This window comes from Hemicordylus capensis, chromosome 7, assembly GCF_027244095.1.
Source record: "Hemicordylus capensis ecotype Gifberg chromosome 7, rHemCap1.1.pri, whole genome shotgun sequence".
NCBI classification, from domain to species: Eukaryota; Metazoa; Chordata; class Lepidosauria; order Squamata; family Cordylidae; genus Hemicordylus; species Hemicordylus capensis.
In genome coordinates this window covers 14,467,619-14,492,007 of record NC_069663.1, presented here as the reverse complement: position 1 = coordinate 14,492,007, position 24,389 = coordinate 14,467,619, and the positions used below count along the sequence as shown (strand labels likewise).

General features: G+C 40.6%; 1 protein-coding gene across 36 annotated transcripts in view; it reads right to left on the bottom strand.

Annotated features, from left to right (window-relative positions):
- EPB41 (erythrocyte membrane protein band 4.1) overlaps window positions 1-24,389 on the bottom strand; it is a 161,672-nt gene that overhangs the window by 16,666 nt on the left and 120,617 nt on the right. For 17 of the 36 annotated variants that reach the window (XM_053266903.1, XM_053266902.1, XM_053266901.1 and 14 more), the window contains 3 exons: window positions 10,610-11,080; window positions 9,323-9,451; window positions 1,850-1,951 (listed from right to left, as the gene is read on the bottom strand). In XM_053266903.1, coding sequence (XP_053122878.1) covers window positions 1,850-1,951; window positions 9,323-9,451; window positions 10,610-11,080 — 702 coding nt within the window. Of the gene's footprint in view, window positions 1-1,849; window positions 1,952-9,322; window positions 9,452-10,609; window positions 11,081-17,418; window positions 22,564-22,953; window positions 23,005-24,389 lie in introns of those variants that run through there. The other 19 variants (XM_053266917.1, XM_053266923.1, XM_053266931.1 and 16 more) reach the window with 7 other exon arrangements.

Here is a 24,389-nt window from a genome sequence, read left to right as displayed (position 1 = left end):
GATGCCAGTATGTACATACAACATAGTGTCTGAAGGGGGCTCATGTGGTAGGGTGTTCTGCCACTGAGTTGCTCACTTATTTGAACACACATGGCACAATATTTCCCCCTGACATGCATTCTCATGCATGGTAAATTGTGGGGACTTTATCAAGTGTTAAGATTTCCCCATGTTGTAAACTGGAAGTCTACATTCCCAAAGTTTTCCCTTGTCACTGACTTCTCTGGGGAACTCTAGACTATTATGTGAATGACTGTTTTTTCCACATTAAACTGTTCCCATGAGAAGGTTGCCAGGAATTACTTCCACATGGTGGCGCTCCATGCAGTGGACTGCAACATCTGAAAGTTGTTTTTTCATGTTCAGCTGAATTGTATGGAGATTCTTCCATACAATTAGGTTTCACTATATGAACCAGCTTTCAGACTTTAAAACCAGTATGTGGGGCATCATCATATGGAAGAAATGTTCAGTAGTGGCTATTATTCACAGATAATCATTATACTTTGTGGTGGCTTGGTACTTAAGGTGCTTTCTGTTAAATGGTTACCATCTAATACATACTCAGCGGTGCTTTGCTTCTTGGCAATTTCCTGTTCTGGATACTGATTTCTGAAATGTCATGGACCTTTTAGTAATGGTTAGATCCAACAGAAAAAGGCTGTTGAAAGACACATACATGCAGACAGTTTCTTTTGGAAGCAATTGTTGGAGAAGAGTTTACTATATTTATGGTTTCAAAGGAAACCTGTGACTAGGGGTGTGTGAACCAGCTCGAGCTGAACCTGGCCTGGTTCAGTAAGGATTCCCCTTTACAAGCATGGAGGGAGGGGTTGAAAAAGGGCGGGTGGGAGGTTATCTTATGTGCCGTTGCAGTGTGCAGTTCCTCTGCAGCAGAAGTGGTGCCCCTAGGCCCTGCCCCCCCATTGCCACCACAGAGGAGCCACATGCCACATAAGGTAACCTCCTGCCCACCCTTCTTCAATCCTGCTCCCCTTGATGCTTGTATCCTTACTGGCTTCCCCTTTATAAGCATCCAAACTGAGTCAAGCCAGTTTGACTGCTTGGACTGGACTGCCACCGGTTCAAACAAACCAGCTCGCAGACCAGACAGTTTGGTTCAAACTCGAACCACCCTTAGCACTTCCGTGCACACCCCTACCTGTGACCCAGAAAATATTTTTAAAAATTCTCTGCTCAGGACAGCTGCTCACTCTTTTGTTTAATGACAGAATAGCTCCTGGGAGTAACTGTCAGGTCTGAAAGTGTCTCTGTGGCTAGGCTAGAAAAATATGTTTGTGCTGGGAGAGATCCGCAGTGGTTTTTCAACACACACATTTTTCTCCTAGCTAGAGAAGGTTTGTTTTTTCCATGTCACACCTTTATTCCGATATGACACACCTGTTTTCTCATGATTTTATTTTAAACTGTTTGTTTTTATCCTATGAGATTGTTTTAATTTAAGTTGTGCCTAGAGATGCACATTTCAAGAGGGATATAAATACGATAAATAAATAAGACCATATAGGCATGACTTATCATAAAGGTGTATAAAAAGCTGAAAACAGGCCTTCCCCTTATTTTTGCCACTATCTGGGGAGAGGTTAGTCCAAACTGTAAACTTTCGAGTGAATCATCATTAATTCCTGTGTCTCACCTAGAGCACTGACAAGACAAGGAGAAGACGGGGGCATGAGGCTTCTGAAGAAGCTCCAATCAGTCTCTGCACATGCTACCAATTCCATTGGAAAAGTCACCCAAAGCAAGACAGAAGAAGACTACAGTTGTAAAAGTTGATGTGCAGATATTTTATCAGTGAGGTCACAGACTTGTTAGTATTATCTTTTACCTTCGTAATCTGGGTAGTGGTAGTGCTGCTGGTGGTCTCTGAAGTGATGGTCTGAGCAGTTAGTAGAACTCCAGGGTCTAAATCCCCACTGCCATCATCAGTCTATGGCAGAGATACATAACAAGTATAAATCATCATCTTGCTCACCTGGAGTTAGTAATCTGTTCAGCAAAGAAGGCCACACTGATCTGGAGGGCTGCTAATTTGCATGTGTTTTTTTTTAACATACAACTAATCGAGCCTGCATCAATGTGGCAGGTGACAGGGAACCGGTGATGAATGTGTTACACTTCCATTCTTGCACCAGAATCCTTATAACGGAAACTGCACTTCTCAAAATGCTCTGAAGATTCTCTCTCCAAATAACCACCATCACCATTTTGCTGAACATGAACACAATTTGAGGAGGGGGAGCATGGCTGTCCTTGAGAGAGCCCTGGTGGGGTGTGGGGGCCCCTTCCAGTTAATTCTAATGAGGGTTAAAAGAGCGGGGCCCGGGGCAGTCACCCTGCTTGCCATGCCCTAAGGACAGCCCTGTGGGGGAGAAAACTGGAAGTTTGTCAGAAGACACCAATCATGTATCTGGATGGGACAGGCCAGCTTTACCAGGCCATTTGCCACACAGGAAGTACAGTACACATGTTTACAGATGCTAAGGCAGTGAACAAACACCTTATCTCTTTTGAATACAAGGAAACCTTATCTGAGGATTTGCATATCTGTGTTCAGGTAAAAGATACATGAGCTCGGCATATGTGTGGGTGGGTGGGGGGGAACACACATCAACCTCATGTATCTGTGGGTTGGAGGTGTCTGGAAATGACTGCAGAGGTCATTTCCGGCTGCCATTTTGTTTTTCGGAGCATGGCTCCCATTTAAAAACAAACAGACCCAAAAAGAGCATTCCAGGAACACAGCAGATTGTGGGGGGGAGCAGCAAAGCATGGTAAGGAGTGTCCCCCCACAATTCCTCTCCAATTTGGCTGAAAATCGACATTTTCTGCATTTTCCAAGCAACCGGGAACCTAACCCCCAATTCTCCATTGAAACAATGCCTTGATATTTGCGGTTTCCATATCTGTGGTACAACCATGGAATGGAACCCCCACAACTATCGAGGTCTTCCTGTATACACAATGGGGATTGCAGAGTTTGCCTAGATTTGGGGTCACTTGTGCTCTACCCTGTTAATCTCCTTCAATTGCCTCACAGAGTTCTGGAGTACAACTGGCACTTGCGGACAAATCCTACCAATAGGTTTGTCATCCAAATGAGAGCATACATAGGTAAGAAAGCTCTACTTAGAAGATGGCAAACTGTCCAAGACAAAGCATCAAACACAAGGAGTGGCATGGTTTTCACATTAGGCCCTTTACCTATGTGTCTAGATTCACAGCAGTCAATCCTGAAGTACTCTCTTTGGCACGCGTCACCCAAAGCATTAAACCTGCAAGACCTCATCATCATACGTTGAGGCCAGCTCAGCTAACTTGGCCAAGAGCAAAGTGACTGATATAGGAATGTAATTTGTCACCTTGTAACACCACATTTTTCATGTTCCATGGGCTAGGCATCAGACAAAGTGTATCCTGTCAAGATACACTATCATTCCAAGTCCTTCTCCCAATCACATAAACACAAATGCTGCCTTTTACTGAATCCATGTGGCTCAGTATTACCTACAATGCCTGGCAGAAGCTCTCTAGTTATCCTTCCAAGCCCTACTTGGAAATGCCAGGTAGATTGAATCTGGAACCTTCTGCATGCAAAGCTTGTAGGCTATGGACCCATCTCCAAAGACTAATGCTACACAAGATCAGTGCCCTACATCCAGAGCAATGGAGCACTTGTAAGAGGATGCTAGGCTAGTGCAAAATCATAACTCTAGTTAATTCTGCAAAGGCTGGAGCTTGCACACAAGACTAGTGTTGCACAACAGCGGCAAACTAAAGTTTGTGCTATTTGCTCATTCTGCAAGTGTGCCAATGCTCTGGGTGTTACCCACTATTTGGGAAAATACATGCTGCATTCACATTTCCAAACAAAAAGGACCAGATAACTATGCATGTGCACGCATACACACACACACACACCTTATTTTTAGATGCCCTTTGTCCTAAGACCTCAGTGCAGTCAACAAGATTAAAACAATTAAATAAAAACACAGAACAAAGGCAGGAAAAAATCTCAAAAGAGCAAGGGACAGCTCATTGGCCAAAAGCCCAGATAAAAAGGGCAGTCTTCACAAAAATGTGGTATTTGTACCATATTTAGTTACAGGGAAAGACATTCACTGCAAGATCCATTAAAGCTCTTGTGCCACCATATGGCCAATGTTTCAAAGTGCTCAAAGAGTGTGTTTCTTCACTATGAAGAAACAGAAGTCAGAAAGAGACGCGAGTTCAGCACATGCTCAATGGTGATATTTTGCTCCATTTACATGAGATTCATGACCTGGTCACTCATGCCCGTTTGGTAAGTGCAATTTTCTCAGGCTGTGCATAGAGCAACTGCTTCCTCACCACTATGGTGGACTTTGGCCCCATTTCACTATAGTAGCTGAATACCTATACAAATATAAGGAAGGCGGGGTGCGGGAGAATCCTTGATTCAGAAGGCACACCTTAGCAGTAAAAAGTGGAGATGGGGACTGTTTGGTCCTTTAAGAAGGTTTAAAAAGCCAGGTGTTATTTCTAGTGATAAAGAACGGAAAACACACAGTTTAGTGAACAACAAATAATATGATCCTGCTAGTCTGCTTTGAATGTAAAACCTTCTGGATGTCATCATGATGGAATTATTAGATTGAAATATAGTTAGCCACACACAGGTTAGCAGTCCAGTGTTTATACTGGGTTACCACCTCAAGTTGGGAGATCAACATCCACTTTTCTAAAGCCTGCTTTAAACAGACATTTGAGCTACCCAAGCTCACTTTTGAGTTATTTGCTCATGTACTAGTTTATTAGGATGAACCATTAGTAAAACAACTGAAGAAGTTACGTGAACCTTGATGAAATGCCAAATGTCATACCTTCTGAATTATCACTAGGTGGAAGCAGTTTCCACAGAAGCCAAGATATTTCAATGTTCCTCAAATACCCCAAAGTGATCTTTTAAGCACCACTCAAATAGGGTCAGGACTAGAATTTGAGGTTGCCCTGTCCCAGTCTGCCTGAAAGGCTGTCTTTCAGTTCTGTTCCTCCCAAGTTGAGTCCCCATTAGTTCAGCTGCTATTGCTAAAGTCTTGAACAGCAAAGTAGTCAGCTGGGCTTTGGTGAAAGGAAGAGTACTTAGGGAGTTCTATGGCAGTGAATGGATACCGAAAAGCATCCTGTACATGCCATATCAGTCCAGCTGAAGGGGATCCCTATGCATTTCTAATCTCTCTCCCATTAGGGTATGGAAATTCAGCTAAACAGCTAGTAAATCTTCCAGGAAGAGCTGAGCAAACACCATATTTTAAAGTGCTGAAGGATCACCTGCATTGGCTGTATAAAATACTAGGCTTTCTCTGTGGCTACCCCAGGGCTTTGGAATATGCTCCCTGCTGAAATAAGAGCATCTCCTTCTCTGTTTGTTTTCAGGAAGACCCTCAAGACCCTCCTGTTCTTGCAGGTTTTTAATTAGAATTAATTTTAATAATTTGTTTTAATAACTGTTTTACACTTATTATTGTGTCATGCTCCTTCCTTATTGATTTTAAAATCTCTATTGAAGACTTTTCTTTTTCGCCAGGCTTTTACCCTGTAGTTTGCCTATTTGTTTTTGTTGTTGTTGTTAGTTACTTTAGTTTTCAATTTAGAACGTAATTTTAATGCTGTCTTGCTCTGTAAGTTTTTGTACACCACCCAGAGTCTTCGGAGTGGGCGGTATATTAAATGTTTCAAATAAAATAGATAAATAGATAGATAGATAGATAGATAGATAGATAGAGGTTTTTAGTGTGTCATGTTTTTTAATCTGTGTTGACTTTTAAATATTTTAAATTTTGTACACTGCCTAGAGATGTACATATCAGGCAGTATAAAAATATGATAGACAGACAGACAGCAGAAGGGGCAAGATCATTGGCATAGGGAGCTTGGCAGCAGCCTGAGGACCAAGTCCTCCAGCAGCTCACCGCCCACTAGGCTTTACGATCATGCACATAAAGCAACCAAGTGCCCCAATCCACACCCCATGTTGGATGTCAGATGCAAGGGGTAGGATGGGGCTAATGCTGAGGACAGGGCCTGTCAGAACTTCACTTCACCAGTCAGTGGTTTGTGGAATCGCTGACTGGGAAAGGAGAAGGTGAGTGGCAAAGGGAAGCCCTGTTGGGGCTGACAGGCCCTGTCGTCAGCACTGGCCCCAGCCCCTGCATCTGACCATCTCCCATCCCTCCCTAGTCAATGAAACACTGGCTGGGGAATGTTTCATTTCAGTGAAACACTGGCTGGGTAGGAGTAGGGCGTGACTCACGCTCCCAGCAGGTGAGCGCTCTGTTCGCTGGCTGGGGGCAGGAGGAGCAAGGGGGCACTCTGGCTGAGAGTGTGCCTTGGCAACCCCAACCCCACCAGAACCCAGGGGACAATCGTCATCCGCCCTTTGCTCCATGGCCCCTACAACCCTGGGCAAGATGGAATCTTGTGGTATGCTATAACCAAAATGGTAGAGTTGCAGTCACCTAGTGCTATCTTTTAAGACAGACAAGCTGGTAAGGGGGATAGCACACACCAACACCAGGTGAGGAAGTATCGGTGTCTATATACCAATGCCAGAATCCTCCGAGTGAAGATGGGTGAGCTGGAGGGCTTGGTTACTAATGAAAACATAGACATAGTGAGTGTAACGGAAACCTGGTGGAACAGTGAGAACCAGTGGGACACAGTTATTCCTGGATATAAACTCTACAGAAGGGACAGGTTTTGATGGTCATCATGCACTCCCGTGTCCTGGAGAAACTACAGAGCAGCCATACGTTAGCTCTGTTCAATGGGAACATTTTTTTTTTTTTTGCCCATATGTTCGGATTTTTATACTTTTAAATCTTCTTTGGGCTGCTTATGCTATCTTATGTTTGGAGTCTTAGAAGAGGAGTTATTTAGTTTTGGGTTTTTTTCCTTTTTAAACTCTTCTCTCCTGTTTGCGGTTTGCCTCCCAGAGAGTTATGCACCTAATCAGCCAGAGCACTGTTGATCAGTTGACTGATTGCTTCGTTTTTGTTTTCTTTTGGATAATTTGGTTTTTACTAAAGGACAACAGATTATTTTCTGTCAAAAACATTTGAGCTAACTTATAATGGGCCAAAATAAAAAAAATTAAAATAAACCAGCATACCAGCCCAGAAGTGCAAGGATGGGTGAAAACTTCGAAGCAAACACATTTGGATACATTTATGGCAACCAAGGATAGCAAGACATCAAAATAGCCTGTAAGTTTGAATTATTCCATTTCCACATCGAATAGATTTGCACTTTTGGAGCAACAGGAGCTTGAGCTAATTGAAGCAGCAACAGTTATCAAAGAAAGATAGTTGCAGGGGGATAATACCTTGGTAAATGATAAAGAGCCTTTAATGAACCTGTATCAGTTGGAGGGCTGAAACCAGGAAAATGCCCCAGGTTATTGGTATGTTTTATCAGAGATCAATGTTTATTAACAGCTAGGACCGTTCTTGCAATATTTGCAAATGTAAACTCAATTAGCCAGAAGTTTGATTGTATTATGACTTCAGTTGACGCCCTTGTGCAAAAGCATTCGTCTAATATAGCTAGTTTTATCACAAAGACTTCTGTGGACAGAAATGAATTGCTCTGGCAAGATGCCTGATACCAAAATTCTTCAAACTAAACAGGTTGCACTTCAGATAATTATTAATAAATACAATGTGGGAAAGTGCTTGTCCTCTTGGAAAGCTACAAAATTCTCTTTAGCTCAATTATTTTGTTGTCATCCTCAGAGTGCTACCTTATCTATCGAACGGTTGTCCTCTTCCCCGAAGTGGAAAATAATTCTGTTAACTTTTAGTCAATCTACTGTTCCTCTGATGCTTTTCAAAATGAGAGCTTTTCTGTCTGGCTATCAAATATTCCCTGTTCGTGTATTTCAAAACACTTTCATCTATCCATTACTACCGTCACGGGTTAATGCTGCAAGATCTCCACCAACCAGACTGAATTTGCAGATTAATCTCTTTGATACAACCACCATTAGTGTGTAGGCTTTATAATGAATTCTAAGCTGTGTCAATCACATTTGGCTCAAGCTTTCCTCTATCTGCACTCTAGCCATCTCCCATGTCGCTTCATATCTCAGATCTTCTGCGTATACCAAGGAGATAATGAACTCCACTGGCTGGCAAGATGTTGCCTGGGAGCAACTGAGTCAAGAGTATGGGACAGCTGTTCATTCCATAGATCCACTGTGACATCTGTACCAAACGCTGATGCTAGTTTGCTTTGGGGAATATGTTACAATATACAAGTGCATGCAAGAACAGTCTCTTTACTGTCAGTTAAAATCACAAATAATGAAAAGCAGAAGAGAGAAAATAAAGGCAAGAACAAGTTTCTCTTACCTAAGCACAAACATTGTTTTGAATTTTCAGAGGCTCTAAAAAAATCTTAAGTCTTTGATAACCAAGATTAACCAATTATAAATGCTGATTTAGAACTCAGATGCCCTGTAGATGGCCACCTTTTTATTACTCTCAGCCAGCAGTTTCCAAGGGAGAGAACCAACGCCCTAAGGAGATGCTGGCGATTGTTAGGTGGTGAGCAATCTTCTTCTTTCTCCATCTTTGCTCATGCATATGAGTTCAAAGACTAATAAGCAGGAGTCTAGTAGAGCCTTTTTCCTGCCCAGAAGCCATATTGCCTTTGGGAATGTAACTGAAGACAGTCTGTATGGACGGGAAGGATTTCTGCCATTCATTTGCCCCCAGAGTAAAAATTGGACAGGAGATTTGCTATGTGCTGCTGCCACCCACCCATCATCCAAAAGCAAGGCCCTTTACAAGGTTTGCAGTCTTACTCTGGAATTAAAGTCCTGTTTTATGACCAGAGTACTAATCTAATGTGATCGGAATTCAAACAACCACTGTCAAATCATTTTAGTCTCTAACATGAGTTTTCTCTTCACTTTTCTCTGACTTGTATGAGCAGGTTTCCTTGGGGGATGCTTGCATATGCATCTGGAAACTCTGGTCATATCAACAAGATGTGTTGTACACAGGGGTTTATTGTACACAGATGTTTGTTGTACACAGATGTGTGTACACAGGGGTTTAAAGAAGTCTGTACATGCATGTGACACAACTACATACTGTGTGTTTGCTACAAGGAACACTGGCAGAACGCTGGCATTTCCTACAGCAATATTTCTATATTTGATCAAATTTCCATTTTACATAGTTTACAAAGTGAAGCTTTTGGACTTCCAAAGGTTATAAAAATACTGCACCACCCCACCCCACCCCATTCGTCCTACCTGTGCAGCTTCGTAAGTGATAGTTTTGGTCTCTGTATGGACAATAGGAACTTCTTTAGTTGGAATCTCACTTTTCACAGTGTTGGATACATCAGAGATGGTAACTGTCTGAGTCTTCACAAGGGGTGGCTACAAAACAGGATTTTAGAAACAATGACATTTAGCATCCTCATACTCCAACAACATTACTGACAAGCATTCTGATACTGATCTGATAAAAGCGCCATGGACTCAGTCTATAAATCTCAGCTTTTTGTTGTCATTACTCAAGCAACATTTCAGAAGTGACCAACTGTTCAAATGTCAATATAATACTGGATGATAAAATGCAAAGAGATAATGCCATATTTGCAAACTAAAATGTAGAAATTGATACAGGATTAAAAGAAATGCCAAAAAGAATATGGAAATGTGGGATGGATAGGAACTCAAGCCCACCAACATGCTAATGCATTAACATATTCAGAAACTAGACGTATTAAAGAGTGTGTGGAAAATACTAAAGTGAGTGCAAAAACCAAATTTCTACTATGAAACAGGTGCAGCCCATTGCTTTTATTAAATCATTGCCAGATCACCATTAACTGTATTGACTTCTCAAGAGTACCAGAAAAAGAATCAATTGTGCCACCACCAGATATTTAATCAAAAGAGAATGTCATGTTAGTAAGAGCACCACAAGGCTTCTCCAACTCAGTCATGTCCCCTTCACCTTAAAAAATCTGACAGTTACCACCTTGATTATTAGCAGATTAAAATATGCAGGTATTTTAGATTGGATAGGAACACTGAAGCAGGCAAAAAAATTAATCACGATTGGAAGGGGGCAGGGAAGAGGATGTCCCTTGGGAAATTCCAAAATCTCATGTCTACAGACTTGAAAAGCTATATTTTGTTGTGCTAAAAAGAAAGACCTGAGACTATGGCTCAATACTTTCTGTAATGCATTCCCAGCAGACCTCGAGTAATAATCTGATAAAATCCAATGCCTTTAGTGTCAACTGTGTTTCCCTGCCTTTGCAATACATTCTGCTTGAATTAAGATAAAACATCTTTTTAATGAGGCACATCTATTTTAGACAAGAATTGAGAGGAGGGGAATCATCTGTACAGATTGCAGGAGATTAAGTAGCCGATTAGTTTGGGGAATGATTTCAGGCCATCTAAACATAATCCCTCATTGCAGATTTGTAGCATATGCTTGCTGCAGTGTTTGCAGATTGCCTCCAGAAAATGTAGCAGAGGAGACCGCAAAGAGAGGAGATGTTCCGAGATCACATTTACTACCTGGAAACAGCGAATGAGGGCAGGAAACTCATGATCAGTATTTGAGCTGTGACACTCTCCATTTAGTTTTCTAAGTGGCTCGCTTGAGATTTTTTCTTCTTCAACATCATGTGTCTCCTCCTCTTGTTCATGAAGGTGCACTGGAGGTGAAGCAGGGATTACAGAGATCTCCACCTCAGCATGCTTTGAGTCCTCAGTTTCCTTTTCCACATTTGAGTAAATTCCCTTTTCACACTTTAAGTCTTCCTTACTCTCAATGAGAGCAACAGAACCCTTCTCCTCCTCCTGTTCCTTGCTGTTTATGGAAGAAGTGTCAAATTCATGAGTTTGTGTAGACTCCTGTGTGTTTGACATTTGGCTCTCTTTAAAGCCTACTGAGTGCTTGGAGACCTCCCATTCAAAGTGAGAGGTAATATTTTCCCCCTCCGCCATTGCATCCACATCCTCTTTGAAGGGAGAATCACTCACACTCTAAAAAGAAATGAATACACAAAAAAGGCCAGTAAGAATTTGGAACGAAGTTGGTTGAATCTGGAGATATAGCCGAAATCAACACAGGTCTCTGGACAAGCCCTATAGGCAATCCATTGAAATCCATGTGTTGGGAAAAAAGAAGAACATTCAAGCATTTCAGACTGACTAAGTGACAGCCTGGAACACTGGAACAAGCAGCATGGCATATCCTGACAACAGGTCTTCTGCAGACAGAGTAGAATGGTTGCATGAATTTCCCCCTTTGCCACAGGGATTTGCCCTGGTCCAGCAGTCATACAAGCATGTGGGGCCACTACAGCAACCTCCTAATTTTAGCACCATAACAGCAATTATGCCTTGAAAGACAGGGGTCTGGGTGTCACTGGACCCCTCAACCACTCTCCTGCACATTACCTCTCTGCCAGCAAGGGAATAATGCTAACATGGAGGAGGGGGCATTCAGAGATCACTGCCAACATTATATAACAACACACCCGTATGGGATCACCATGCGTATTCAAGGCCAGACAAGAAGTGATAATCTTGTAAGATCTCCCAGATATTGTTTAGGTTTAAAAACAGAGGTGGGCCCTCAAAATGGATTGCAGTCATGGCACTGAGGAGGAGGGTTTAACCCTTTCCCTCCACACTGCATTTAAGAAAGTCTATATTAGCTGAGGGAGGGAGAGTGGGTTTCAAGAAAGACAGATACCTGAATCTTATCTGTATATTTTCCCCTTTCATGGTTAACAGCATTTCATTGAAGGAGCAACAGAGGGAAAGGGTTAACCCCCATTCCAGCACAGCAGCCCTAGTCCAATTCACTCCCCGCCCTCTGCCCACAGCAGCTTTTAAGTTGTTTTTTAAGAAGAAGAAGAAGAAGAAGAAGAAGTAGTAGTAGTAGTAGTAGTAGTAGTAGTAGTAGTAGTAGTAGTGTCATCAGGAGAACCAGTGATGGGTCTCCTGCATCATGTCTTGTTTGGACATCACTGGCACACAAGAGCATGGCTCTTGCTTATATCACATTTGTATTGCTACAGCTTGTATCACACAGAGGTCTTTCTGCATAGTACTACAGTCTGAACCAGGCAGTCACTCTAAAACTAAATATAAATGGCTTGCCTTCATTTGCTAAGAATGATGCTTGTTCTAGAAATCCTTTAATGGAGGAAAAATGCACATTAATTCTTGTATTTTGCGACTGGAAAAATGCTGTATCCATCCACAAGCTAAATGGGCAGGGGAGAAGTACTATAGTGCTCTAGAGAAATAAATTATTTTTTTCAAAATATTCCAATTTTCCCATTGCAAAATTCTAGTGGGTTAGAATACCCATTTTATGAACAACTCTAGGGTTAGGGTTAACAGTCTTCTTGACTGCTGAAGCTTCTCAGACAGAACTTCAGTCATGATTGTAAAGGAGGCAGCATTAATGACAGTTCTGTCAGTCAGCATACACAAACGTTGCAGATGTTAATGTAGAAACCCTTGCAATATCAACTCTTCTGAATGTTTACTATAAAACCAGTGACAGTACAAAGATGGTGCGTAACAAAGAAATCCAGTCTCCCTAAAAGAAAGCAAGTGTGTCCATAGCACCTGAGATACTTTGGAAGACTGTGCCAAGCCAGAGGATTTAACCAAGGCTGGTGCTATTCTGTCTTCCATCGTGCGCCTGTTAGAAAGTTCTCAACTAGGTCTTCGTACACCTCTGCGAGCCCTCTAGTCAGAACTTGAAGGAAAGGAATAGTAACAGAAGAAAAGACAAGAGTTAAAACATTCACAAGACCAGAAAATGTGCACAAAATTAGCCCTTCCCTAATCACCCATTGTATAAAATAGATCATCATCATCGGAATAGAGAAAGCAGCCACCACATATGGACCATTCAAAGATGGACCAGAGTTTTAAAAGGACTGTTTTTCTAGAATAGATTTCCCTCCTTAAGTGGAAAGGATAATTATTACAGCCAATAAAAATAATTAGCAATTGTATGTTTACAGTGCCTAATTATATAGTAGCTGATTATACACAGCCAATAATAAAACATGCATTCTTCACACACTCTCCTTTATTCAGTAAGTGGAAGGAAAACCAACTGAACAACAAGCATTAAACAATCAGTTATTTTTTCTAAAATAAAAAGTTGGGCGGGGGGGAGAGGATGATTTATTTCTTCTGTATGGGCAGACCTTGCTTACTGCTTGCAGATGCACAACCAAAAGGCTTATTTAAAAACACTGGTGAACATCATCAGTAAAGGTGCATAGGCAGCACTACTAGGGGAATTTGAGAGGGTTGCTGTGGGAAGGAGAGAGTGGCAAAAATAGAAGCTCCCCCCACTCATCAAAGGATGGGCTGCACTGAGTGTGCACAGGTGCGCCTCCCCATAATGCTTTCATTTCCAAACTACCCAGCAACTTCTCCTCAGGGAGGCTGAGCAGTACCAACTCCATGGCAGCTGTTAATAGCTCGAGGGGATGGGCTGGTTTCCAGTGGGCAAGCATCCCCTTGCATCAGTCTGGGTGCTCTAGGCATGATACCAGCTCAGTGTTGAAGCAGGAAAGTTCTCAGACATGCAGGGAAAGTCTTTTGCTAGTAAACAGACTTTGGTACTTTAAAATTGGCCAGAAAATGAAACTTGAGTTTGTGAAGGAAACCCAAAAGGCCCTGAACAAACTAAGCTCAATGGAATGAGCAGGAAATTAAGTGTATTAGAAATAATTTGCCAAATGCTCTTTGTTTAGGAAATATTCTGCACAACTTGGACTGGGAATGACAAGCAAACATACTTGTTTTCAATAAAAACATCTGCAAATGGTCAGCCGCATGCAAATCCAAAACAGGGAGAGAAAGCACAATAAGATCAGTTTGAAGATAGACTATTTTTACTACTTAATTGCACCAGCTGCATGAAGAGGTCAGCTGTAACCATATACAATAAGAAATACAAAAATCAGGTGTTTTATAGTATGGATAGCTAACCTTTTAAGCCTTGGGGGCTATGTGTACAAGCACACAGGCTATATGTATTAGCTCAAGGACTGAGTCATTTGCACACTCCACAAGGGAGACGTGTTGTTGCTGCCAGAAGGGTCTGGGGCATTCTCCTTTAAAGAGCCTGTTGCAGGAGAATCGGAGGTCAGCCCCTATGAAAGGGGATTTCCCTACTACACCTACAGCCATAGTCCAGAACCTTCAGGTTCTTAGGGACCATATACAATATGGACCACATGCCACCATTTGGCCATCTCTCGTTCATACCAACACATCTCATCTGTATAGGTGATTGAACTTAAATATCTGATCTTACTGAGCTTTAAAAAATTGCAAGGATGCTGGTATTTAAATAAATAAATAAATAAATAAATATTTGTGATAACTAAAGACAATTTCCATTAAGTAGGTAGCCTCTAAGGTATCAGACCATTGGTTTTCAACACACACTGAAGTAGGATATTGCAGCCTTTCTGCTAGGAACATAAAGCTATGCATATCAAGTTTAGATGGAAAAATAAGTCATGATGCAGTGTCTGCTGGATACCTTTGCAAGCAGGCCACAAATCTATGAGGAGTTAAACACGGCCGATTGGTTGCTACATTCATTAATGTTGAAAAATTACATGTCCAGACCCAGAGGCTCCTTGTGCATGATACAGCTCTGATGTGCACATGAAGGTACTATACATCTAAGGACTTTCTGGTATTTTGCTGACAGCACCATGTGTGCATTACCGCTGTATGTACAAGTACAGCCTTTGACATCGCAATGAATGGAGAAAATCATTCTTAGTGGTGGGCTTTTGTAACAGGCAGAAGGTGTGCACTAAAATTAAAAAAATCAAGTAGGGGATAAACTAATATCATATAGTGCAAAAATTGCAAAGCTTGATCCTCCTTTATCTTTTAGTTAACCTTAAATTAAAACAGCTATAAGTTCTGCCATATGCTGGTCAACGACTGAAATAAATTATGATTTGATTTGATCTGCCTTGCCCAGCTATTCAATTTTCAGTTATTTCAAAAGAGAAGATACCTCTGGAAGGAATACCTAGGAGTACAGCCACAAGCAAGCATTACTGTCTTAATAAAACTGCCAATAATAGAATACTCCAACCTGAATATTAAAAATCTTTCCTACCACACAAAAGTTAACTCAGAAATTCTAATCAACTGACCTTAGTCATGCGATATTGCAATAATATTAGGTTATCCCCAATATTGAAAGTATGCGCAGAAGCAGACACTGAAAAGTATTTAAAAGTGCGAAATTAGCAATTAAGTAGGAGTTAACTTTATAATATACCTCACTCACCAGTAAGAATTCGACAGACCACCTGATGAACAACATCCAGTCCCAACAGAGCTGCCAAAGTACTTGAGCAAGAAGTATTATGAAGCAAAAAATAAAGACCCCTAATTTAATGCAACTATTCACACTTCCATTTTTACATAAGGATGGATAAGAATTCATAATAAGAACAGCAAGAGCTACCATTAATTTAGAATCACCATTCATAGATTTGCCTGGGTAAGACTGGACATATTTTAAAGTTGTGAATAAGCTGACTGCCATCAGAGACAGATTTGTCTCTGAGTTAACTCTAAGTTTAAATGAAAATTAGGACAAATTGTTAAGTGAGCTTCCAATAGTTTGCTGCACTGATTAGTACAGCAGCCCCCTACAAGATACTCCGACAGCAACACTAGAGCACACATTATATGCAAGCACATTACACAAAAATCAACAGGACACTTAGTGTTTCAGGATGAAGGCCAGCAACCTCAATTTTCATTCATTTTCTAAGTTATTACAACTTCATCATTTACGATGCTGAACCATTGGAATCGAGGTTATTAATAAAATTATTTGAATAAACAAGCAATTCTAGAGTCGCCCTTCCCAAAAGAAACCCTCTAGATTGTACTACACAAAGGTTTAAAAATCATTATGGATTGAGGGAATGCTAATTCTATGTATTGCCTTTTCCCTTTGCAGAAGGAAAGCAGGCAACAGTGAAAACCAATAGCTTCACTTATTTAGCAAAAGCATTTGTAAAATACACTATGGGCATCCAGCACATTTCAAAGACTAAATATGTACTACTAAAGCTCCAGAAAAATAACCATAAGGCTTTAAGAAATGCTCTATTTAATTGGAGGTCTGTTGAGCCTCCAGAAATCCAATGGTCACTATCTGAGTAATGTGATTACAACCACACATATGGTTCACGTTTACAGTAGATGGTTTTCTACAATATATGAAATGAGACAGGGGTAAATAAAACTGCTCTACTCTTTTTGTTTCATATAGCTTTAAAGTGTGTCAAAGCATATGGCACTGCTAAAACAGTGGCCAAACAGGGTCACTGTAGTTCCTCAGGGCAAATGGTCAGCATTACGGAGGCTGACAACATCAACATGGCAATCCATACTTGAACACATACTAATGTAAACTGAAATGAATTTATGTTACATCAAACACCAATAAAAAGGAAAAAATAGCACTTATCAAAAAACAGATGGCATAATGACATTAATTTGGGTTGTATTGAGGTACCTATTCAACTATTATTTTGAAGTACTAAAATAAGGGTGTTATGGACTGAAAGCAGTAGCCCCATGTCTCTCTTCTCTTCCCCATAAAATAACATGTAATGTGATGTCACGCTCCAAATACCTAGCCCCGAATGAAATGGTAACCAGTGAAGTGGAAGGTGGGGAAATTCCAAGCATGAGGACATCAGGACTACACACTGTTATTTAAAATCTTGTATCTTTCTCCAAAAATCTCAAGGCAAGGTACACATGCCCTTCTCCCACTTTGTTCTCACAATCACCCTGAAGGTTAGCACAGTATAGGACGCTGATTTCTACAGACCTAGTTGAGTATTGTCTACGCTGGCTGTTAATGGCTCTTCATTCAGGCAGGAGTGTCTCCCAGCCCTACCTGGAGATGCCAGGGACTGAACCTGGGTCCTCCTGCATACAAAGCAGGTGCTCCACCCCTGAGCTACAGCCCCGTCTTAATATTAGGCTGAGAGAAAAATACTGGCCTAAGATCACACAGGTCTATCCCATTCATATTTCTGAGTGCACTCCTTTACCGTCTCCAATATAAATGAATGGTGCCATTCACTTGTTTGGGACAAAATAAATTGATGCTGCCAAAGACAATACTGCTGTGGAGGCAAAACTCTCTTGACTGTCAATGGATCATGATCCAGATCTAGAACATTCACATTCTCAGGTTTGTTTCTAGTGCAAATTATTGTTCTCACTTGGAGTCCCCACCCCACCCCCGCCAAAGTTTTAAAAAGTCAACCAGTGGTCTCTTCCTTTTAATTATATATCTGTATTCTAATATCCAGTTTCAAGTAAACCTTGCATCTATCAAGATTCATCTGAACACAAATTAATCAGTATCAGGTTACACAAATAACCACCTGGTATAGCTAACTCACCCACTAATTTAATCATTTGCCATCTGTTCTGTATCTCCATTCAAATATCCTTCACTAAATGCTATTGGTAGGTACTTCTTTTCTTGTTAATTAACCTGTGCTTCAGTGAACACATTTTTAAAATTCAAAATGCCATAGGAAATCAGACCTTACCTGAACCCATGCTGATTGGGCAAAGAGGCACCTTTTAAAGTGATGGCTCTCATATTTAAACAGGAGAGAACAACTCTCCCCATTTAGCCCAGCATAGCATCTCTCCTACGATACCAAGTTAGACCACAGGTTCATCTAGCTCAGCCCTGTCTACGTTGCCAGGCAGCAGCTCTCTACTGGTGGTGGTGGTTTTAATTATTATTTTCTTTTTTAAGATTATGAGCGCTTTTGGGACAGGGAGCCATTTTCTTATCCTTGTGCTCCGAGAGCTTTTTTGTTGAAGAACAGTATCTAAAATACATCAGCTGTATACATCAGCTGAAACAGCCAGTGAAATGGTCACTGCTTTCTACATTTGGCATTTCTTTGCAAAACCAAGCAAAAACCAGTACTTTACATTTTTCCAATACAAAAATCGAACATATGTATTTAAAACAAAGAAATAATATAAGAGATCAGAATAAAAAGCTTCCACAGTTAGACTTGCATGTGCTGCCTGCTCCATTTCAGGGGCAAAGGACAGTGCACAGGTATGTGGGTGGAAGCTGCTGGAAGAGAAGAGAAAGAAAGCAATCCAGCTAGCAGAGCAGTGGCAACCAGCAGAGGCTGCTGTTCCATGCTAGAAAACTCTGCTCTCACTTCTGTCACGGGTACCTCCACCATTGATCTGAAGATGAGCAGACCAGCACGCCCAGAGTTAAGACAGTCAGGAGATGGGGCAGGCTGGCATCAGTGGCAGGGCTGGACCATAAACAGAAAGGAAGGGCAGCAAGAACCTGTCCCTTCCCAAAGCTTCCTGCAAGTGAGATAAGACCCTGCCTCTCCTTCCAGCCTTTTAGCAAGAATGAAGGACTTTGTAATAGAAGTGGAGATTCTTCTCACTTGAGCTGGTTTGAAAAAGAGAAACAACAAGCATTTCTCACGTGGTTTTCAAGACAAATAAGACAAGTCCACTCCATTACAAACTATCATAGGAGGTCTATATTTTCAGCTGTATTAAAAAACAATACAGTATGTATGCATTTTAGCTAGCTAAATGTTTGTGCATAATACAAGTGTTGAAGTGTTTGCAAGAGTAAATTGTATGGCTATACCTTTCAGACAAAGTAGTCAAGATTTGTCTAGAGAGTCCTAAAGGACATATGGGTGGTCCACAAAACCTAAATCCATGAACGATATTATGGCTGACTAAAATGCCACCGGCTACATAGATTCCTTCCCAGCAATAGGAAACAGTGTCCCGTCCCTCCCCTCAACCCAGTCTACACAATTACAAATACACAAGTACATTTATTCAATAACTGAATACTGTCACAAATAGAAAGAGACATAGACAATTCCCCATGCCATTTTCCTTGCTCCTGGAGTGTGTGTGTGTGTGTGTGTGTGTGTGTGTGCGTCTGTCTGTACAGACAAGCTACACAAGCATGATTTTAAAGTCATACTTCATCCATAGAACTAATTAAGAATATTAACAAATGTTACCTGCAGAATGCTTTGGATTATTTCTCTCCCCACACCCCTCAGTGTCAACAAGCTTACATAGCATGTCTTACTTTCCTCCCTTCAGAGTTATATTTGCTTAGCGGAGCTGAATATAACATCTCTGCTCTCAAATAACTTACAAAATGTTTCTAAATGTAGTTTAAGGGTATAATATAATGATCTGAAAACAGTGGTACACCAGCTGGTAACCTCCAGGTTGGACTACTAAAATGCGCTCTATGTAAGGCTGCCTTTGTACATAGTTTGGAAGTTTCAGTTAGTCCAAAATGCAGCTGCCAGTTTGGTCTCTGGGGTATCCCAGAGAGACCACAATATGCCTGTTGTTAAACAGTCGCACTGGGTGCCGATATGTTTCCGGGGAAAGTACAAAGTGCTGGTTATTACCTTTAAAGCCCTGAATGGCTTAGGTCCAAGTTACCTGAGAGTGTGCCTTTCTCTACAACATCCTCACTGCTCATTTAAGATCATAAGGAGGGGTCCATCTTTGGGTGCCACCAGTTCATCTGGTGGCGACCTGGGATCGGGCCTTCTCAGTTGTTGCCCCTAGGTTGTGGAATGTGTTCCCCATGGATATGAGATGATTATCTTCCTTGGAGGCCTTCAGGAGAGCCTGGTTTTTAATGATATCCAGTTTTAGTTTTAATCTGGTTTAAATGGTTTTTTAAAATTTTGTTTTATGTGTTTTTTATTTTAATGTAAACTGCCCTGAGCCACTTTAGGAAGGGTGGTATATAAATTGAATGAATGAATGAATGAATGAATAAAAATAAGCTCCCTTCACCTATATGTCAACACAATACGTTAAGGAAGAGCCAAACTTTGAACTTTATAATTATGTTTTAAAATTATATAAAGAATTTTTAATATCAAATAGCTATTCAGAGGTTTATATCTGCATGTTGCAAAAGTCAAGCAACAGGCAAAAATTTAAATATATGTAGAGTTAGAAACTAAACATATGCTCTATTACATGTTTAGAAAATCTTAACTGAACACACTATGAAAATCAATATGCACCCAATTATGAACATAATTAGGACACACAATCATGAACATGTTATTTCCATACTGATAACAGTTATATTGAAGCACAAGTCAACGAGTGTGATACAGAACAGAGATCCAGCAACAAAAAAGCATGGGGAGGCGGGGAGAGACTTTGGACAAGGGAACAGTTTAGGTTTACAGTAATTAAGCATTGTTTCTAATATATGATTATTAGTTTTCCACCACCCTAATCCTACCCCAGAGAGAAGCCAGAAGTTACAACTTTTTCATCTAGACGAATGTAAATACACACAAGAAATATAAGTATAGATGCATTATCAGTATAGTGTTTTATACACAAGGCAGGCAACGAAAGAATAAGTCACCCTTGCTGCCAGTGTTGGGCAGTGTATATGCAAGTCCACTTCACTTTCCGCCCAGGACACCCATGGCATCCTAACTCACATCAAGGAGTCCTACTGATGTGTGAGATACAATTTAAAAAGAACAAGTCTTTAGAATTAAGGTGTGGAATGCTTTTCAATGTATACTAAAGGAATGAATCAAATGTTCTATGCTGTACCACAGGTGAACACACCTTTAAATTATTTCTGAAGATCAAAACTGTACAGCTTTGTTTTATTACAGCTGGCAGTTATAATCTTTATCTTGCTCTCTTAAATAGGCATTGTTATAAATCAACTTTGCAATTAAGAACATTAAGACTTTAAAACAACTTTTACAATTGACTTCCATGTTATCCAATTCCCGGATGTACTGTAAAATGTTGAGAAGGGGTTTTAAGAAAATCTTCTTCCTTCTTCCTCTCAACAAGCTGCTGAACTCAAAAAAGACTAACTATAAAACTAAAATTATTACTGCCTACATGCAGATATAAGAGCTGAACCTTTTCAAAAGCTCATGAGCACAAACATGCTTGACAGTTTTGTTTAGGGACTGCAAAATTTCAAACTTTGTTGTTATGACGTTTGGCGATCCTCTGTGCCTCTTCCAAGCACCCAAACTATATGCTGAAGAACAAGACTAAGTTTTGATTTGTGAAAAGAAAGAAAAGAATTCCAGAAGATTGCTTGGGAGACTCAATCCCTAGGAGACTGAAGGGTTAGTATGTAAGGAGACATGGCAGTTTCAGCAAGGAGTTGAAGAGCTTCTGTCTCGATGTTTCAAATAAGCCCTTGCATGTCCAAAATCACAAAAACACCAGCCACCACACAGTCAGTGCAAGAACCACCAAAAAAGACATCATAAAGGGAATGCGTGGAGAAGGAAACACGCTAGAGTACAGGCGGCATGTTTTGAGTGATTTCTGCTCCTCGGGAATTGAGATAGAAATCTTTGCCTGGGTTTCTTCATCTGCTTGCTGGGGCAAAGTTCCCTCAGGAGCTGTCTCTTGCTTTTTAATATTGTCTTCATCCTGAACTAACAGAGGACGTTCCTGTGTCTGCTTTCATGGTAGAAGATCAAGAAAGACAGAGAGATGAACCAAATGACAGATGGAAAGTGCTCAAAATGATACTTGGGGATGTGCAAGGACAAGAATAGTAGAAATTGCTAGAGTGAACGAGAGTCAAGATGTGCATGACTGGTGCACGTTCCTTATGGGGGCCAGATTATATGGAGAGAGAAAGCTGATTTCTGACTGTATGAACTTGTCCTAAATGCTAACAATTCTCAGTACAAAACCAATTTTCTATTAACTATTGGTGTGTTAAAATATATCATTGAGCGCTAAATTGTATAAATATTTGTGGTACATTAATTTTGTTGCATTACAAAGACAAACAAACTCATACAAAAAGGTTTGTCATAACTTCCTATGCTATACTGATCTTCAAAATGGCATGAGCTCACTGTTCGATTCAATGCCAAAACTGTAGTGCAAATAATTGTTTCCAGTTTTGCTGAAGATATTGCCACAGAGTATCAAAATTTCCACTTCAAAATTAAATTGTGGTTAAAGTGCAAAGTGTTCAGTTCCTTAAAAACAAAACAAAAAACCTTTGCATTATTCATGATTAATACATATAAAGAATGGCATTTTGTTTCACATTTTATTCCATCTGTGCCATCAGTGTGTAAAGGACGTAAAACAGAGTTTATAGTACTTCATGAAAAATGAGCTTCGACTGAAAAACTTGTGGGAATTTTTTGCTTTAATCTGTTCATAAGATGTTTTCTATCCTTTGCATCTGCCATCCAGAGCAACAACAAGGGAGCTATCTAGGAAAGGAAAAATTTGGCTCTGAGCTCCCTCAGCTGAGTCAATCTTCTTTTATCAGTCTGATATTTGGGGACAGGGTCTTTGCACACCCCTAAGTGATGGGTATCGGGGAGAAAGTAGCTGGGGGGCTGGGCAGCAAAAAAGAAATGATACAGAATGCAAGGGTAACATGAGAGTTAAAATAAAAAACAGAAAAAGAAAGGAAGACAACATAAAAAGAACAGGGTACAGTTAAACTTTCATCATTGCTCTTTCTCTCCAAATCTACGGTAACATCTTCATGCAGCTTTGTCAACCAGCCATGCACTGAAAAAGCAATTGAAAGCTGCAAAAGCTTGCAGCGGTGCAAATCCTTTTAAGGTGTTAGATCAGGAGGCTGTGAGAGATGAATCTACTTTACAATGCAGCCAAAAGAAAATGCCACTCAGCAGCTGCTGTTGAGGGTTTTGGTCTCGCTGTGTGCCATTGCAATAGCAAAAAGTCTGCTTCAGAAGCACATATCAAAATGGCAGCTTTACCTCTGGCCCACCAACCTGTCTGTCACAGGACTGAAATGTGGCTTTCTTGACCTGGTCATACACAAAGTATGCAAAGTTCAGTTCTGGTGTGATGCAGAATATAAAAATAGAAATCATCCCCAATATCAAGATTACTGCAAAGTTAAATTTAAAAACAAACACAACCCTAATGGCTGCCAAGTTACCACACATTCTTCCTTCTGTGTAAGACAGCAAAACAGATAAGATACAAATGCCTGTAGATGCCTCATTATACCTGTTATTTACTTATACTGAGCAGTTGTTCAGTCTAAGTTATTACTAAAGCAACATTCTCACAAGGGTAACAGGAGATGGAACTCGAGAAAGGAAGATCTCTGCACTCATCAGTTAGGATAAGCATTCTCCCACATTGTCCTCACTTCACAACAACTACTGTTGCAGGAAATAAATCCACAAGCTAATCCCTGTAATTCCTACCCAATTGCAGACGAGGGTTTTGTGGTGTTTTTTTGCGGAGGAGTTCTTTTGATCAGAACTCCAGGAGTCAAATATGAAGCACCTTGCACATAGTGTCATGTCATTAAAGGATTCACCCATTCATAATTTTATATTTCAACATAAAGGCAATTGTAAGCAATTGCAAAAACAAAACAAAACACCCAACCCTGAAACCCTGCCTTTCATTTCCCCATTAATCAGTACCTAAATGCATTTTCTGAACCCTCTAAAGTTATTCAGTATTACAAATACAAGATTTAGATGCCTTGAAGACTAAATTAGAGGCAATATTTATTGCAAATGGAACTGAAATATTACATGCTAATTATTTAACAAATTAAAGTGACTGGGCTGAAGCCAAAACAACCATGAAGAAAATAAAATTAGCTGCTAGCATTGTCCCACAAATATCTGCACAAGAGTTCATGCAATACATCAGGACTGGCTAACCTGAGGCTTTCCAGCTGCTGTTGGCCTACAACTCCCATTGTGATGAAGCCCAGATCTCAAATTTAGCTCAAGAGCACCACCAAAAGCATCTGGACTGCAGAAGTACTCCAAATAAGCACATGTCTCACCTTTAGGAGAACCAGTCTAGTCTAGGGGCACCTTTAGTCTTCTAAGTTAAAACCAATTTAGGAGGAGGAACCTTAAGATTGGAAGAAAAACCTCACATTGGGATTGGCTAGTGACACAGGCTACATCAGAAATGGTACAGGTTTTCTCCCAAGAGCTGTCCATCCCTGGAAAGGCAGGGAGGCAGAAAGCCTCTATAGTTCCTATTTGAGCACTAGCCTAAGAACGTTATCTTTCCATCTTCTATCTAGTGTCCCAAATGGAGACACTGCAAGCATTAGCACTAGCTCAGTTAAGGACCTCCCTAACTGCTGAAATAAGGTAAAACCCAGTGGCCAACATTATCCTTAAGGCAATCCCAGCATTACTGATTGGCTGGT